The sequence below is a fragment of the Lagopus leucura genome, unplaced genomic scaffold, assembly GCF_019238085.1.
Source record: "Lagopus leucura isolate 7727_CA_CO unplaced genomic scaffold, USGS_WTPT01 154-0_obj-0_obj, whole genome shotgun sequence".
NCBI lineage: Eukaryota > Metazoa > Chordata > Aves > Galliformes > Phasianidae > Lagopus > Lagopus leucura.
Genome location: NW_024965068.1, coordinates 4,087 through 22,874, shown reverse-complemented (window position 1 = coordinate 22,874; position 18,788 = coordinate 4,087). Strand labels below are relative to the sequence as shown.

Sequence of the window (18,788 nt, the reverse complement as noted above, 5' to 3'; positions counted from 1 at the left end):
AACATTCCTGTATTCTTCCCAAGTAGTCAGACCCTTTTTCCACATTTCATGGGCCTTCTTCTTTCCTTTGAGTTTGTGCACGGGCTCCTTGCTCATCCACACAGGTCTCCTGCCACCCTTTCCCGATTTCTTCCTCACAGGGACGCACCGATCCTGAGCTTGGAAGAAGAGCTGCTTAAATGCCGACCAGCTCTCACAGGCCCCCTTGCCTTCCAACACCCTAGCCCATGAGACAGCTCCAAGTAGGTCCAGAAAGAGATCGAAGTTGGCTCTCCTAAAGTCCAGGGTAGCAATCCTACTTTTTGCTTTACTTCTTCCACTCAGGAATCAGGATTCCACTCAAGATCAGGAGGATCTTGAACTCCACCATCTCGTGGTCACTACAACCCAAGCTGCCCCCGACCTTTACTTCCCTGACAAGCCCTTCTCTATTAGTGAGAATAAGGTCCAGCAGTACCCCTCTCCTCGTCGATTCCTCAACCACCTGCATCAGGAAGTTGTCTTCAACACATTGCAGGAACCGTCTGGACCGCGCGTGCCTGGCCACATTGCTTTTCCAGCAAATATCTGGATGATTGAAGTCCCCCATAAGCACCAGCACCTGGGATCGTGACGCTGCTTCCAATTGCTTGTGGAAGGCTTCATCAACCTCCTCCTCCTGATCGGGGGGCCTGTAGCACACTCCCACAACAGTGTCAGCCATACCAGCCCGCCCCTTGATTCTCACCCACAAGCTCTCCACTGCTACACCGCTCTCCCCCAGGTGGAGTTCAATATAAAATACATTCAAGCTGCTCTCTCACATAAAGAGCAACTCCACCACCCCGCCTCGCCGGCCGATTTTTCCTAAAAAGCACGTAGCCCTCCATGACAACATTCCAGTCATGCGAGCTGTCCCACCACGTCTCTGTGATCACAATGAGATCATAGCCATGTGACCGCACGCAGATCTCCAACTCTTCCTGTTTATTTCCCATACTGCGCGCATTAGTGTATAGACACTTCAGGGAGGCAGCATTCCCCTGCCACACTCCATCCCTTCGAACTCCACCCTCATCACCCATCAAGTTCACTTTTGAACCTTGAACTACCTGAACCTCAGCAGCCCTCATTTTGTCCCCTTCCCCCTTCTTACCTAGTTTAAAGACCTTTCAATGTTGTCCCTGTTTATTACAGGGGAGTTGGGCCAAATGACCTTTAAAGGTCCCTTACAATTCTATGGATTCTATGATCTGTCTGCCTCACTTCACTGCCATTTCAGAGATTAGTTATAGTTTATTTAATAACTTGTACATATATTTTATGTAATAGCTTGTATAAATACAGGCTTTGATTATAAACAGTGAAAGCTTTTCTTTCTGAATCTAGAAAGAAAGAGTTGCTTCTGTGGGCATGTGCTAATGAAACTAGGATGAAAGGTCCTTGATTTGAGAAGTCTTCAAGTAAATAAATATAGCAGAATTCCTCCTCATCTCTAATGAACCTGTAAATGTGATGGTCATTCTTAAAGATTTAATAATTTAGCTGGCTGAGGAAAACAAGAAAATGGCTTGAAAGCTCCTCCCAGCTGAGCAGTATGTTGAAGTCGATGCTAAGCATGGCAAAATCCCAGTATCTTCCAGGAGCGATTCATAAAATCTCACTATCATGAGACAGGAAAACACACTGGTGACAATTCAGCCCTTTATTTTATAAAAGCAATTATCTTTGCTTTGTGCTAGTTTCCACTACATCAAACTGTTGTTCTCTACTTTTACAATTAGCAACCTTGCAAAGGAGCAAGTGGGATAGGAAGAGACATGGAGAAAAGCCAGCAAACCTAAAAATCATCCTGTTTCTTGGTATAGAGAGACCTAGTAAAATGTATATGTATATCTGAGAATATGCTTGTTTATTTGCTTTAATCAGCCATAAGCATCTGCACTATGGAATGTCTGTAGGAGTCTATGTGATTGTATGCACATATACTCAGACAAATATGTGCCTGTGCATGGACATACAGACATGTATGTGTGGGGATGTATATGCATGAGACTTAAGCTGGGCTGGTTCTAGCCTGGGTTATGCTTATGGTGGGAGATGCTGTTATACTTGTCCAACTTTAGGAACTGTTGTGACTTAAAACAGAGTTCAAAGTGACCAGTTACAGTCCTGGCTATGGTACTTCTGTTGACTGATGCCATGATGAAGGTCATCGCTGGCACTCAATATCTAATCTATTTGTTAATGATACACACGTTTTCACAATAACAAGAGAAAAAATAATTCTTTATGACTTAACAACGTAATAAAGATGTAGGAGTTGCTTTGCTTAGAAGAGTGTACCAGATGGTGTATTGCTAAATAGGAAAACACCTGGGAGAGGAAAAATTTGGAATGCTACAAACACGAACCTTCACTATTTTTTTTCCTACCAACAAGGCCTTTCTTACCTGGCCTATGGAAAGAGTGTTTGTAAATGATACCATATGTCATTCCTAAAACTTGTATTGAAAGCCTGGAACAGGCTGTCCAGAGAGGTTTTGAAATCTCCTTCTATGGAGATATTCAAGACCCATCTGGATGTCTACCTGTGTGACTTACTGTAGGGTACCTTCTTTAGCAGGGGTGCTGGACTCGAGGATCTCCTGAGGTCCTTTCCAATCCCAGGGATTCTGTGATTAATGTGTGATGGAAATAACATCTTCCTTACACAGCTTGACACGCTCTTCCTTTTTTGACCTGCAACATCATTTGTCCTGAGACTCCTGGCTTTCAAGGCCCTGAAACCCTCGCATTTATCTCAGTGTGACTAAGCTGAAAAGAATATTTTATCTAACTTACTAGGAAATACATTAAAAACGAGTTCTGTCAGACCCACACTTTTTTTTAGATCAACTTGGTCACAGGTGAGGGACTGTCAGAACTCCTCAAGTGCAAAAACATAATGAAATTTCCTCCTCCTTGTCAATCTCTGACTTTTAAATTAACTTCAATCTAATGTAATTTGTACTGAAAGGATATCGATAAAATTTCTTGACATTTAATTTCCATGAGAGTGTTGATTTTCAATGTTGTCTGCTGAGAGAGGTAATTTTTAACCTACCATGATTTAAAATGCTGTGGGATTAGTTCAGGCTTTTTTTTTTTTTTTGAGCAAAAATTCCCCAAGAAAAGAGCCTGGAAACATACTACTTAGACATATTCTTTTTCTTTTGGATTGCTTTATTTCTTTTCTTGTATTCTGTCTAGATAGTATTCTATTCTAGAAAAGTATTCTCAATCATAATTTTTGAAAAACAAATATCTAAAAGAAATTGCAGAAATGCCAGTGGAATCTGTAGTGGTTCCTTTTTGTATGTGTCCATTTACATACCAAAGAATTTTGTGCCTTTTTTCACCAATGTATCTGATGTGTAAAAATATTATAATGAGACTTAACTTCAAAAATTTTCCAGATTATTATGCTAAAAAAGAACAATTTCAGGGGAAGATGCATGTTAAAATTTAAAATAAGTAAAATAACTGTTAGTTTGGAAAGTCTTTATGACTTAAAGTTTGATATATATACATATATTTAATTTTCACTCCATTTGCATGTATCAATTTCTATTAACACACACACACACAAAGCAGATTGCTAACACGAGCAATTTCAAGGCAATGACAAAGATTATCTGTACCTATATTTCACATTTTCTTTGCCTATGTTGTCTTGATCATAGTCCTGAAGGACTTTTAATTTAATTTCAGTAGAAATTTCAGTGCTGTTAATGACTTAAGACTTACAACACAAGACCTTTTGCCTTTGCAATCTACTCTCTAATTCTTCCAGCATTTTATTTATACTGTTCAGCTCTGTTTTCTATCGTGTTGAAGAGCGTATTTGCAAGGAAAATAACATTTTTTGCTGCAATAAAATGACAGTGATGAATCTAACCAGCCTTCCCATACCTTGAGAATTTTCTGACTTCTCCATTCAATAAGCTCAGTGGTTATTATGCAAAAGAGATCTAGCAAATCAGACAAGAAAATAGCAATAAAGGAGTCAAATTTAATGTTAGCTTTCAGCTGTTCATTACTATTTCCTCACTCACAATAGAAGATTGTAATTACTACCCTCTTTCACAGATCAATTGTAGGAATAAACTTGACTACTTCTACTGAGAGAGAATAAGTATTAAATTGCTAAACTTTTACAGCCACATCAGACACAGGGAAATGTTACCAGTGGCTGTTACCAGAGTATTTAAAAAGACCCACATGAGTATTGTAGAAAAAATCCACAGAAGTTACCTGTGATATCTCTGTTGACAGGTTGGCAAGACGTGTTTGGGGAACCGCAATAATTCAGCATCTCAATTGAAGAGAGCAGAAACAGAGACAAGATTTCAGGTATCCAGTTCTCAAGAAATTCTCAGATTTTTTTTATTAAAAGCTCTTGTAAGGCATGCAGTTACTTGAAGTATGTTTACATGTTTTATTCCAATGCTTTGGAGAGAGAACTTCTTACTTGTACTCTCCAGTTTGTTCGAAATGACTCCTGGCTATCAACATTGCTCCAAACTGTTCTGTGCTTGAATTGGAGTAGCCCAGTCATCAAATGACTGAATTTAATACTATCATGTCAACAGTTTTGGGAAGGAGAGGGAGGGGGAGATGATCAAAACAGTTACCTATTTGTAAATATGCGGAAGTGTACTCAGCAATCTTGCCAATGAAAAAACCTTAAATGAGTAGTACACCTGTGCTTTTGATAATAATAAGGTAATGATTCAGATTAGCATGATTTTTCCACTGTCAAAGGATATTTGCATTGATGCTGTTTTCGCCCTTATCAGATGTTGCGCAACCCTCTGTGGATTAAACCTGAAGAGGAAAAATCACCTGAAAGAAATGAGAAAAAGTCTGAAGGTTCTGTTAGTGCAAAAGAAAAGAAACTCTAATTACTACTAATATGCCTTTGAAAATGTTCATCACTTGCTATCATCTTCGTATCCTTTTGAGACCAGAGGCATGAATAGTACCAGTTTTCTAAAGCATGCATTTCCACTGTTTCATGAATGTTTGTAAACTAGTCTAGAATAGACCAATCAGTACCTTTCAGCAATAATCCAAAATGGATGTTTGGAAAAATGCTTTGTAATATAGTCCAGTTTTTCAACTGCTATTCTACCTGACTAATAATTGCAAACTGTAAATCAGTTTTCTTAAAAAAAAAAAAACAAAAAAACATTCTCGGGTATTCTCTCAGCCCGATCTATTTCATGAAACTCTGTGGCAGATTAGGTTTTAAATCAAGAATTAAAGGGTGGTGGATGTTGAAAAAAAAAAAGACAAATCCGTGTAAATCTAGCTGAAGCGCAGTGTAACTCTTAAGATCAAATGTGATAATGGGACATAATGCTCTGTGTATACTTTGAGTGATACCATTTCAAATCTGCTTACTTATACAATAAAACACATTTGGTTGCTATTTTTTCTAACTTGTTGTCACTGCTAGTTCTATTTTGATCACTGAGCTGTTGGCAAAAATGCACAGTTCAAAAACAGAGAAAGGAAGAGCTGCTTGTTTTAGAATTCAAGCAAACATTTTTGCAAGTGGAACCTCGTTAAGATTACTTAGTCTGGGTACCCATCATTGGATTTCAGTTCCATCCTTTGTAGCTGCACTCACCTCAGCAACATAAATAGATTTTAAATCATGGAAAGACATTTGGACCACAGCAGGTGGCATGTTGGATGTGTTGGGTAAGCTGTCTCTGTGAGTCTTAGGGTTCTTCTGATTTCTCATGGGCCACACACTCTATGGAGTTTCAAAGCAGAAAGGAAGGGGGAAGAAGAAAGAGAGCATGTCTCCTTGGAGTATGTGCCATTGTCAGTATGTGCCTCATAAGATTGAATTGGAAATCTTCAAAAACTAGTGCCTTAGGAACAATTCATTGCTTTTATGCTCTCCTTTTGCATGAAGTATTTTAAGCAGCTGTAACTTGTAAGCTCCCACTTCCCTCCTATTACTCACAGCAGTGTATTACAACTGTTACTGGACCGAAAGTAATTTACTTAAATTACTTTCGCTTTTGTTTTTCTTTGCTTCTGAATCAGTTTAAAAATCAAACATACAATTTTCCTTTTCATTTAGTGGTATTGTCTGTTCTGGTTTTACCTCTCTCTCAGCAATTTCATCAAGTTACTCTCTGTTCCTTCCTGACATTAAGCTCATTCCACTCCGGCATTTTGCTTGTGCTTCCCTACTCAGGAGTGAATGCTGCAGAATGGTAAGTTTTGTTGTGTGGGCTTGTTTGTTTGTTTGTATTTTGCTGGGAGAAATCTCAAGAATTCTGAAAAGAAATGAAACGTGTGAACTCAGTGATGTGATAATACTACTCAACAAAGTCAAATATCATAGAAAATAATATCCATGTCAAGTGTTGAAAGGATTTCACATCCCAGGTACACAGACCTCAGAACTGAGCTGTGGGTTTTCACAGTCAATCCTGACCACTGTCATCAAGTGGTATCTATCAAATTCAGTAGTGTTTTGTTTAAGGCAATCTGGGCCATGTAGCAGAGATTTCATTTAGTTCAGTTACAGCCACAACAAATTGTGTCTGAAGACAATTTCAAAATTTCCAGTGAACAACAGAGTCGTGATCTAATCATAGCTACAGCCAGTTCCTAGTTTCTGTATATACCAAAATCAGATATTTTTGTGCAAGAAATTAAAATATCTGGGGTATGGACTGAAAAGGCCACTGGAACTGTTTCAAGCATCTCTCTAGAAAGGTTCTATATCTTCAAGAGCACATCCTAGAGGAATGAGGTAAGGTGTCCTACGTAGCATTCATTTCTTCTTCCTGAAGAACTCAGCGGTTGTAGCGATATAGCTACTGTTAATATAGCATCACACTGCATTCTGTTTCAAGACATACCTCAATGTTGATGTCCACAATATGAAAAGAAAAAAAGCCTTACAAATCAGCAACGATCTAGCTTTTTGTACTTGCACGCATGTATGCTTTCAGTTCTGTATGTCCCTTTCTCTAAGCAGTGAAGATCAGGTGAGACAGAACTGAATAAAGCAGTGTTGGTAGGGATAATTTATCCATATGCTTAAAGCTCTGGAAATTGACTATGTCCTCCCCAAGGATTGTTTGGCTACATTCACACAGGACGTAGGCTGCTGCTCACTTTTCACGTGATTCGGTTTGACATCTTGGAGATGACGACAGGGAATCCTTGCTTATCTTCGCACCGATGATTTTTAGAACAACCCACATAATGATTCAGGATGAAGAAAAAATAACAATGGAAAAATTCATCTTCTATCTGTGTTTGGCATGAGAATATTTCATGTATTCTCTTGGCATGGCTTAAAAAATACTGCTGTTATGAGGATTCTAATTTTGCACTAAGAGGGAAGTATGCATCTTATGAGATGTCTGTCCTTCATGGTTATACTCAAAGAATTCTGTTCAAAAACTTGTATTTTTTTGTTTGAGAGGAAACTTATGTTCAATTTACAGATTACATATATATGTATTTTAGAAAATATTTGAATTATGTTGGAAAAAAAAATGAAAAGGAAAAAAGACCTCACAAGGATGCCTCCATGTACTGACAATGTTTTTTACCAGAAAAGGTGTACATATTTTCCCACAGTGGATCAGTAACCATTCTTTCATTCCAGCCATTAGTGTGAGTAATTTGACATCCCAGTGCTGGGATGGAGGTGAATAGATGTTGGCATTTCTTCTGATGTGTGACTACTCGAGGTTACAAAGAACGTGGTCGTAAAGGAGCTTCAGTTTATAAAATTTCAGTTGCAGTTGTACTTGATCTCCCTAGAATACTCCAAAACACTTTTTATGACCGGCTTCACAGAGAACTGAGTGGCTGGGTCTACTTCCCTATCACACATCACACCACAGAGCAGCACATCTTAGGAAAACATTTTGCAGTTCTGTGCAGTTGCCTGGCAACTAGGTCATACACCATATCCTTTTCTTTGCACATAAAGATTACTTAAGAGGCTTTTCTATTAGATACTTCAGTGTCTAATGGCTAAAAGCAATTTCCAGCCTAAGAATATTCAATTTTAAACTACTATTTGAGTTTTCCTTTTGCAGCATAGACTTCATCTCTAAATTTCTCTCACTTTCTATCAGTATGCGTTTGTAAATGTGAACATGCATATTACGTATTTATATTTGTTAGATCTACGTGTGTATGTATCCATATGAGTGAACATGTAAGTAAATAAAAAAGTCTGGAGTGAAATTTCATCCCTGATCATAAAACTTGAAACTAAGAAGTGCTCAATTTACCCCAAAAGATAAAAGTTGTGGTAATGCCTTTATACAAAAATGAAATGTTACGTTTGGCTAATTTCCTTGTTAAGAATACTTTCCAAGTGTCTAAGCTTATTTGTGTTTAAAATGGGTCATTTTCTGCAGTTAAATGTGGCATAGCATTCTGTTAGACCGAGCATACATATCTCATGACAGAATCTTAGTTATCAAGAAGCATGAAAGTAAGTCTTAGTTTTCCCCACTTGAAAAATTAGATCAAGTCCAGTGTTGACGTTTCATAGTGGATGTTATATAGCAAGGGCATTTTTATTCAGTTATCCAGTAACTTCTGAAGTCTGTAATTCTTGTCAGTAATGACAGGTAGTGGAAAGCCAGAAATTATAGTGGTGGTCCACTTCAGATGTACGTGTTACAATGCGCTCTGAAAGACCAGCTGTTCTATTTAAACAAGAATCTGCTTGGATGGAGATGGGAAGAGGTTCTTAGCGAGGCTTGGAAAACTAAAGATGCATCATGTTCTGTGTCTTCACCAGGCCGTGTGACTCCAGGGGAAGCAGCCTCACTTTTCTAAGTACTTCATTAGGAATGATACAAGACATTACTTACTAGAATGTCAATTAAAAATGGTCAGCTTTTACTCCAATTAATTGTGTTTTTGAGTGAATAGTTAAAATAAGTATTAGTCGCACCCAGAGTTTATTAACTTGATCTTACAGAATAATTCCTAATAGTACCGTCAGTCAAGATTATAACAAATTAAAGGTCAGTGAAACACTTCAGTGTGATTCTACTGTACTCTTTTGAAAGTGGTTTATGTAATATATTAATTATATAATTTTTATTTAAATCAAACCATGAAACGACTCATGTGCCTGAAGTAAATCACATGTGTAAATTACCAGTCCAGCAAAACCACCATAACAGTCACTGACTTTATGTTCTTTAACTAAAAAAGATTTTGCTTAATTTTTGGTGGATTATTTTCCAGGGTAATAGATATCAGAGATTTCCTTCAATGTTTCAACCTTGTTTCAATGGAGAGATGAAAATGCCCCACAATTCTTTATACAGGAAAGTATAAAGAGAGAAAAGTAACAGGGATTTTATTTTTCTAGATTACATTCAAATTTATCTTCAGTGAATGATTCCTTTGTATTGCACAGTGATCAATAGTTGAACATTGTAGATTCACATACTGTAATTAACACAAGAGATGAAGATGGTCTACTAAGCTAGGATGAGCAAGATGAAAGTAAACAGAAATGGCAATTCATTTCTAGTAACTGTCAGAAATGTATAAGGGTTGCTCCAAAAGTAATGCCTTCTATTTTATTTCACGTTGTGCATCTAGGTACCTAGAGGTAGGAGTGTCAGCATCTCCTATATGCATGCCTTACAGCAGCCCAGTTTGCACAGGAGCTTGAGGTGTACCAGGAATACAACCAAATATGTAGATTTTGTTACACATTGTCAAAAAAAAGACCTTTTGAAACAGGCTGTCAGTTTTCTGTCAACATGGATCTAACACAGAATCTGAGTGTGCTCTGCTGCCCATCCTGTGCAGCCTTCTGAAAGCAGCAGACCTCACCCCATGCTCTTCATGGGCTCTGCTTCCAGCTGCCCTCCTCAGCAGCTGCCAGCTCACTCTCCCTTGCCTTGCCTTCTCCTGCTGCCACAGCTGAAGCTTTGCCAAGATCCTTTCTTCTCTTGGAAAAAGAGGAGGGGAAGCTGGAACAAGCAGTGTCGTATCCACCGTTGGCATTCTCACAGTCCTGTCAGTCCACAGCTGCAGTTGCAAAGAGATGAGCAGGCTCCTAGATACAGTGATGCATGTAGGTGTATATGCACGCACGGCAGGCACGCTGCGCTGCTGTGCTCAACATTCAGGCAGTGAGTGACTAAAAATACAAAACAAAAATAGCAATAAAATGTAGCAAATGCATAGAAAACTGGATATTCAGCATATGTCTGCCTTTATAGCTGCAATTTCATGAGAACAATTTTGATTAATGCTATGACAAGCAAATAAGATTTTGGTATATCAAGAAATATTTGGTTAATCGTCCATCTTCTTCAAATATTGACCTGTAATGTAAAGCATTGTCACATTCAGACAAATTTCATTTCATATGTATCAGATAATGGCCTCTCCCTTCCTTCCCTCCTTCTCTTCATCTTTTCTGCTGTCAACTTGTCAGCTGGGCTGTCAGCTTCAGGGATGATATTCATATTAAAGGCTGCTGCGATAGGTGCTGATACAATTCAGCATCACGTCCCATTGACAAAAGACAAGTTCTGCACATGCATTGATTCACATCCCGCTGGTCACTGACCACTGACACTTGATTTGGCACAGAACTTGCTGGATGAGCATCTGACATCCTGGCTGAGTGACCATGTCTGTAACTATTAGTGATGAACTCCAGCATTGGCCCGGGCACCACAGCAAGCTTACTTCAGGGCAGATACCACGATGGCACTCATTGTGTAAGAAAAGATGATGTTAAACAGAATTGGATATGGCAGGCAGTAGTTTCCATGTTGCTCTTTTCTATGAATGCCTTTAAAATGACATTGAGCATAAGTGGCTGCTTCAGAATTGTAAACCTGGGCAAAGTTAATAAAATGGGTTTAACACAGTCTTTTGTGCCTAGACCAGAAGGAGAATTTATGTATATCTTCCCTGTGATGTGGGAAGATGTGCTGCTTAAACAGTATTATTGTTTTACTCTTGGACTGATGCATAATTCAACAAAGCCTCAATTGGCTTTCAATATGCTAATTTAAAAAAAAAATAGAGGGAAGATATAATCTAAAAGCATTTAAAAAATTAAAAATAGTCCAAAAACTTAGCCAAGCAAAAGAAACTCATCAAAACCAACCCACACTCAAGACTTACTGATGTCAAGGGAAGATTGCAGAGTGAAATTGGACCCAACAAATTCAAATTTATTTTATAATACTTGGGACAAATTGTTTCCTAATTGCATGATTTTTTTGAGAAGCTTATTGGAAAAAAATTTCTTTGATGACGTGAAGGGAAGTATGAGTATCAGTGTTAATGTATAAATACTTCTATTAGAATGTTAGAATTCTATTGGATAGGAGCTTAGAATTTCTGCTTTTGAGGACTGTATGTTTGTTTGTAAATTTCTTACCTTGAAATATTTTTGTTTCACTGTTTTAAAATCACTGTTTTATTGAAAAATTACAGATCTGCAATTTTGAAATAGTGAAATATTATGTTTTAGTGATGTCAAAGCATTAGCAAAGAAAATACCAGCTATACAACACTAGGGAATGTGTGATGAGTAGATTGTAGGAATGCAAATCTTTATATAACTCAAAATTGCCATATTTTGAACAGCATCAAATGATGTGATGGATAATTTTGCTGAAAAATGTCTTCTAATTTAAATTGGTGAGTTACTAAATGATAATTACTGTAAAACATTCTACGTTGGCAAATGTGAGCAAAACTGATCTACATGAATTTAGTTTCAAACTGCATTACAAGTGCAGGTATTATGCACATACCATGGAAAGACAAACAGATAAGTTTGTTTGTTGGTTGAGAAAGAAAGAGAGAAAGAGAGAGAGAGAGAGAGAGAGAGAGAGGAAAAGTTAACATCACAGTTGTTTTTATCCTAGAGGAAGAGATGGCTTTCAGTTTGGAGATCTGTACCAGATCTGTACCTACTTGGAGTCCTTGCTCATTTCTCTCTTTTGATTCATCATCCATGGCACAGAACTGGAATTCCTGGATGTTTTGGTGTGTCTTACTCCTATAAACATCAGGACTCAAAAGCTGAACACCTCAACTATTCAACTACCTCAAATTCAACCTAAATTTGGCAGGTGGAATTATACTCTTGCTAATTGGAATGCTAGCATCAATATACATCTAATCTCAGACATCAACATGAGAGCATTGTATTTTCTGCAGGAAACTCTGCTTTCACATATTGACTAGTGAATCAAGTGCTGTTCATATTGAGGGTTTCCTTGTAGCTATCTGCTGCCATGTATATCACATGGTATGGAATACCCCTTTGGCCAATTGAGTCAGCTGTCCTGACTCTGCTCCCTCCCAGCTCCTTGGGCCTCCCCTCCAGCCCTTCATGGAGATGCTGGAATGGCCTTGGCTCTGTGCAGCAATTCCCAGCATTAACTATAAACACTGATGTGTTATCAGCTTTGCTTTTCTCCTAAAACCAAAAGATGGCATTGTACCAGATACTCCAAAGAAAACAATTCCACCCCTGCTTAATCTATGTCAGAAGGCACTTAGCCAAGTTGCTCTGCTCATTTATGCCCTGTCAGATTTCTATCCTCCCTGGATAGATGAGGCAGTTTTTAACTTAGGTTCCTTACTTCAAAACCAAATAAACCTGAGGTTCTTTGGTTTAGGTCTGTATTAATTTAACTATCGTTTTCAAAATAGAATGTGTTAAGTAATGAAGATTAATAGAACTAATTAATACTCGCTGAAAAAAGCCTGAATTGACTTTTTTTGTCTTAATTCCATTATATAACTATGTAACAAGACCAGTATTCAAGCAGTTTTAATTAAAAATGCTTCTTAATCAGTAAAGAAAGGGAAGCTAAATAATGGCTTTACAGGGTTGATAGCATTTGTGATTGCTAATAATAAGACACATATTACCTACTTCTACAAAGGGAACAGGCTCAGATATATGTGCACAGGCTGCTGATAAGCCAACCAATTTCCTAGGTAATCCACGCACAGAGAGAAGTCACCATATATTTCTGGTAGTCGAGTGAAATCTAACACTTTAAAGCATCTAGTGTCATTGCTCCACAGATGTTACAGGTAAAAGCATGCTGCGAGTAATGAAATTAAATTGCTTTTACCTTCTCCAGTGCAGATGAGATGGTTGACATCTGCAAGAATTCCCGCGCATCCCAATATTCAGCTGAATTTAGAGGTGCCAGTTAAGTCTTGTTCTCAGGGGATAATAACCTTAATATCACAGAACTCTCTTTGATGGAGTAAAACGTATTGTGTCAGTAATGAATTTTTTATTGCTAGTCCTTGGTGCACAGATGACAACCCTATATTATAAAGCCTGCTGAATCAACTTGTTCCTTCCGTTTGGATATTGCTCTATATTAGCATCCAGCAGCCATCTCTAGGTTCTTTCTTACACCTTTCCACCCTTCCCCTCTCCTAACGAATGTGAATTGTCAAAAAGAAGGATGATACTGGATTTGTTTCGTGCACAGCATGAGAAATCTCATTTCTTATTGCTCCTGAATGGATTTGTTGAAAATAATGCTGTCATTGCTCTTTAAAACTGTTCTGTGATTAATACAGCTATCTCTTGCCTTTCCTCATTTCCTCCTCCCTCTTTCAGAAACCGTTTCTAATGAGAAAACGAACACGCTTAAGAATGAAATGATCATTTTCATGGAAAAAATTATTCTGTGGAGAAAAAGAATTCACTAACTCAAAAGAAGTTTGTAAAGAAAAACAATCAAAATGTCTAAGAGTCTTTTTGTTTCGTTGGGCTTGGCAACCTTTCACAGATGCAAATTTTAATTGCTAAATGAAGCACAATCAGGAGAGAAGGTGTTGGCTCAGTGGTCCCGTTTTGGTTTTGCCAGCTGAACTGTAATGGCACCTTACAGTAACAGCTTTGGGTTCATTGCTTTATCTTTTATTTTCGGAACTCAAAGCAAGGAAATTGATTTGCACAGACTTTTGGGAAAAAGTATTTTATTTTGTCAGTTGAAATAGCTCTAGTCATTCCAGCGTGCTAGCAAGAAATTCTATACCATTTCAATGATGCATATTGCTCTTCTCATCACAGTTAATAGCAGCGTCTGTGGCAGTTCAACAGCCTTTTCAGAATACGTGGTTCTTAACATTTTCTTTCAAGTTCATAAATCAATTCATTTGCTTGGAACACGGCAGAAGCAGCATGAAAGATATCCTGCTCCTATAATTATATGCCTGTAAGGGCAGATTAATTTGTGATGCTAAACAGAGAGGTTTTGTGCATTACGTTTTCTATTTACCGTATTCCACAAAACTAGAAGGAATAGATAGAGGAAGGAACTTTCAAACGTGTAGATACACACGAGTAAGGTAATAAATATATCTTGCATACTTAGCCATTTATCTTTAATTCATAAATACAATTATTAAAAGTTGTGTGCGCACAGCCACCCACCAATCCTTCCGCGCTTCAGATAGCAGTGTGTAAGTAGTGTAATAACTTTGATACATACAGTCAACCATAGGCCAAGTGATGAGAGCATAAAATTTCAAAAATGGGCTTTTAAAAAGGGATTGAAAGTATTTACATTGTAGGCAAATCTTAGTGCTCTCAAGGGAAGACAACCAGCCAGCAAAGTAGAAAGTAGGCTGCAAATCTGATGAACAAAAGTCTTGGTGAGCACAATACAGAAAGGTAGAACGTAGAAGAGACAATTAAAAAGCAAAAAATTAAAATTAAAAAAAAAAAAAATCCAGCTCTGCAATGTAAAATGAATGTCTTGGTTTTCTAGTCTGATACTTACTCTTATTGAGCATTCAGATATTCAGGTTGGATAGTAGGAAAAATCTCTGTGCAGAGAGTGGTGAGGCACTGGCACAGGCTGCCCAGGGAGGTGGTGGAGTCCCCATCTCTGAATGTGTTCCAGAAACACGGAGATGTGGCACTGAGGAACATGGTCAGTGGGCATGGAGTAGGCTGGGGTTGGACTTGGGGATCTTACTGGTCTTTTCCAACCTTCATGATTCTATGATTAAAACCAGGTGATAAAGTATGGGAAATGTTTTTTCATTTTCATTCTGCTGTCAATGGTTTGTGGTGACTAGTGAGGCGAGGAAACCCACAGACCCACTCCCCAGCAAAAGGGAAAAAGGGGAAAAGGGTAGGCAGATGGGCCTAAAAACAAAAGAGCAGCAATGATCTGAGGAGAAACAAACTAATTTATTAAATAAGATATCAAAATGCAAGATAACACACTATAATGCAATATAATACAGTATAATTAGAATTGAAGTTAATAAGTCAAATAAATTGAGAGAAAGAGTCTGAAAGCTGAAGCCTTTCTCTAATGCTGAGGTGAGACGGCACCCGCAACAGAGATGAGCCAGACAATCAAAAAGGGATAAAGTAATCTGCAAACAGCGTTTTATCTTTTCCCTCTGAGCGGAAAATGGAAATACAAATACTGCAAAGTCCTCTGGGTATGTAGCATGTAGTTCTCCTTTTCTGAGAAGCAGGTACCTGGAACTATCTATGATCCGTGAAACTGGAGCATTAACTCTCTAAATCCCAGTGCACTACATGATGTTATGATGTGGAATAACAATAACCAAAAATCATAAAACCATGTCTGCATAGCTGAAGAACTCATTTGACTTTTTCTTTCCATGTTTCTTTATCCACGGAAGACCTGTGAAGTAAGTCATTTGTGCTGTCATTTCACAGTACATACGCACATTGGTAGCAGCTCAGGTGTCACTTTTCAAGGTGTTTTTAGGCATACCCTGCTTCTTTCTTTATCCTTCATTATCTTTTGTAGTCAGAAAGAGGCATTTTAAATTGGTTGCTGTCCCAGCACGTCTCTTTCCAAATGAAAGGAGAGCTCAGCTGGCATGATGCTGTGCTCGGCACACTGGCAAGATCAGCTGCACATGGGGACATAGGGACAGCAGAGCTGGGGGTTGGATGTCACACTGAAACATATTGAAATGTCAAAACAGGGAATTTGGAGTGCTTCGTCCCATCACTTCCAATTGTATTTCTTGGCAAACATTTCAGCATTGTCCTGAGTAGGGAGAAGAAAAGCATAAAATTGCAGGTTACTGGGGAAAGAATAAAAGAGAAGCCTTTCCCTCCATTCAATTGGTGTCTTAATTAAAAATGTTTTTAATGAAAGCAGAAGAAAGCAGACATTTTCTGTCTGCTATTGTTCTAGTTGGCCAGATTGAGCAGTTCTAATCCACAGTGTCTGTATATCTCATTAATTAATTCATATTTTTTCTCTCCTTTCTTGCAGTCTTGTTAATTACAATCTCATCTATTATACAAGGAATATTTTCAAGCAATGGAAAGGAATATCTCTTTCATGGTAATTGAGCAAAGGAATGGAGAAAGAATGGGATTTTGCCGTGCATCGTGTGTGTCAGTAAGGAGGAAATTGTGCTGTTAGAGTGTGTACAGGCTGAGTGATAATTCATGCATTCCTCCCTTTGTAATATAACAAATTCTATGCTTTATGGCAGGTAAAAGACATAGAAGTTGTAATTTCTGCTTGTCAGAATGGCACTTTAGGGAAACATAGCTGGTCTTGGTTTTCATACATTCATGGAATGTTACTAATGAAGTTTTAACCAGTCAGCACTTCAGAATCTTTTATGGTGGGGACTGAATGTGAAATATTTTGGGAGAGAATCTGTGGCAATTATCATAACAGACCATCTTGATTATATATCAGAAACAAGTGCTACATCTGTTGTTTATCACTGCCTTCCTCCATGCATAAAGGCATCTGTATTTCTATAGTACAACTGTTAACAAAAGGACTACAGTGCCTTATCAGAGGGTACACACTCAGCAGTGGAGATACAGTCTATACAATTTCCAGATGCACATAGCAGACATTTTGCAATGCTCAATTTCTGGTTGGGCCAGCAGCACTGGCAAGCAATGCTGTAAGAACACCTGGGAATTTGTCAAGGTTGCATTTACCTGACTCACTGCAGGGAGGAAAACGAAATGTGAAGGAAGAGAGAGCTATTGCTGACTGTCTTTCCAGCATACCTTATTTTCACAAACAGTTGCTGGCAAAGCATCACCACTTTTAAGCATCAGAACTTTTAAAGAACCACAGTGCAGACGTTTATATAGAATTTTTCCATGGGAGTTCCTTCATTTTTAGATAATACTCCTGTACCTGTGGTCAAAAACATGAAATAAGAATGTGTACTCTACCAAATTCTCTGTGTTGCTTAGTATCAATTAGAACTAAATAAAGGCTTCCTCTTAGGGAGAAGGATGATTTTCTAAACAGAACACTTGTCAGTATTATGCTAGCAATTTAATTGAATCCAACAGAAGAATGTTTGTAAATGCCACAACATATTTTGGTTGAATTTCGCTAGATATTTTACCTCACCTTTAGTTACTTTATTAAAGTCATCTACTGCGAGGGTAATTCTAAGAAAAGTATTTCAGAGAATGCTCTATTACTATACCTCCAAATCAATTACATGTTAAATGTTAACAGTACAGTTCAAGAGAAAAATAAATGTCTCCAAGCAATATATTTTTTTCCTTTTTACAAAATCATCTTTTAAAACCAAAGGATGTACATTTACTTGTCAGCTACTATATTACTACAGATTTTTATTCCCTATATTACTTTTTTGTCTGCTTGTTTAAGGAAACTTACATTCATTAATGAGGAAAGGAAAAGGTTCTTAATCCCACATTTAGGTGGGAGTCACAGGCCTCCAATGGGAGACTTTGGGTGGTCCATTCTTGAGGTCCAGTGTAAAATTACCTTAAGCACTCTCTGAAGCCTTTCTACAAGCTACTGTTAAAGCTGAGAGTACAGACAGCTGTGCTACTGTTATCATGGCTTTGCTCTCAGAATAATTCAGGGACCGTATTTTGGGTGATCTTTAGGCTGAGTTTATGAAGTGAATTTCCACTGGCAGTTGGGTGCCTCCTTTTGAGATCCGTCACGACTTAGTTTCATGCAAAATTAATGCAGCTATTGTGTTTGGAGACTACACTTCATTGTAAACTAAGCAGGGAAAGGGCAGGGGGTGTGCAGACTAACCTCAACAGTGTCATAACATCCAAACTTCAATGATGGCAACTGAGAATGCTTTATAGAAGCAGAAAATAGCACAGATGAGGAAAACTGACCCAAAACACAATGGACCACTTTGATATGTTTGATCATGATCAGTCACACCTTACAGAATTAAATTATCCCTCAGAGAAGTACCAGGTGTATTTTGCATAGCTTTACGGGCATCTCTGAGGGAAGATCACATCCATCTCTTCCTTCCCCACACCCCATTCCCTCATTTCTCTGCAACTCTGGTATGTCTCTCATTGTGGGCATGTGTATCTCTGGTTCTAGCTCTGGTTTGTAATGTTCTGCAGCCCTAAAGGTCATCGTTTGTCTGATGGTTTGATGGTTTTTCCAAGTCTACATTCTCTAAGTAATCTGAGACAACAAATACGTATGTATGGGAACTGCTAAATCACATTCTGAGCCTCTGATTGACCACCTGAGGCGAGCAATGAGTCAGCCCTGGGAGCACAGGTGAAGACAATTCTCCTGCCCTACTGGAAGGGGTGGAGCCTGGCTGTACCTCTCCTAGATCCCATTTCAGAGCTAACTGCCCTGGGGGGAGGGTCTCTTTTGGAGATTGCTCCTCTTTGAGTCTTCTCAGTAAGCCCAGGATAAGGGTAAGCTTTCCATCCATTCTTCTTTAGTGTG

The 18,788-nt window shown here is 38.3% G+C and overlaps 1 protein-coding gene across 1 annotated transcript in view; it reads left to right on the top strand.

The window, feature by feature from the left end:
* The window catches only part of LOC122191961 (leucine zipper protein 2-like), a gene marked incomplete at its 5' end in the record, with an annotated part of 52,857 nt that extends 36,457 nt beyond the window's left edge, over window positions 1–16,400 (top strand). The window contains 5 exons of the mRNA XM_042892378.1: window positions 4,297–4,374; window positions 4,821–4,973; window positions 5,674–5,730; window positions 6,198–6,257; window positions 16,329–16,400. Of these exons, the coding sequence (XP_042748312.1) occupies window positions 4,297–4,374; window positions 4,821–4,925 (183 nt within the window). The remainder of the gene's footprint in view (window positions 1–4,296; window positions 4,375–4,820; window positions 4,974–5,673; window positions 5,731–6,197; window positions 6,258–16,328) is intronic.
* Between the last annotated feature and the right edge of the window lie 2,388 nt (window positions 16,401–18,788).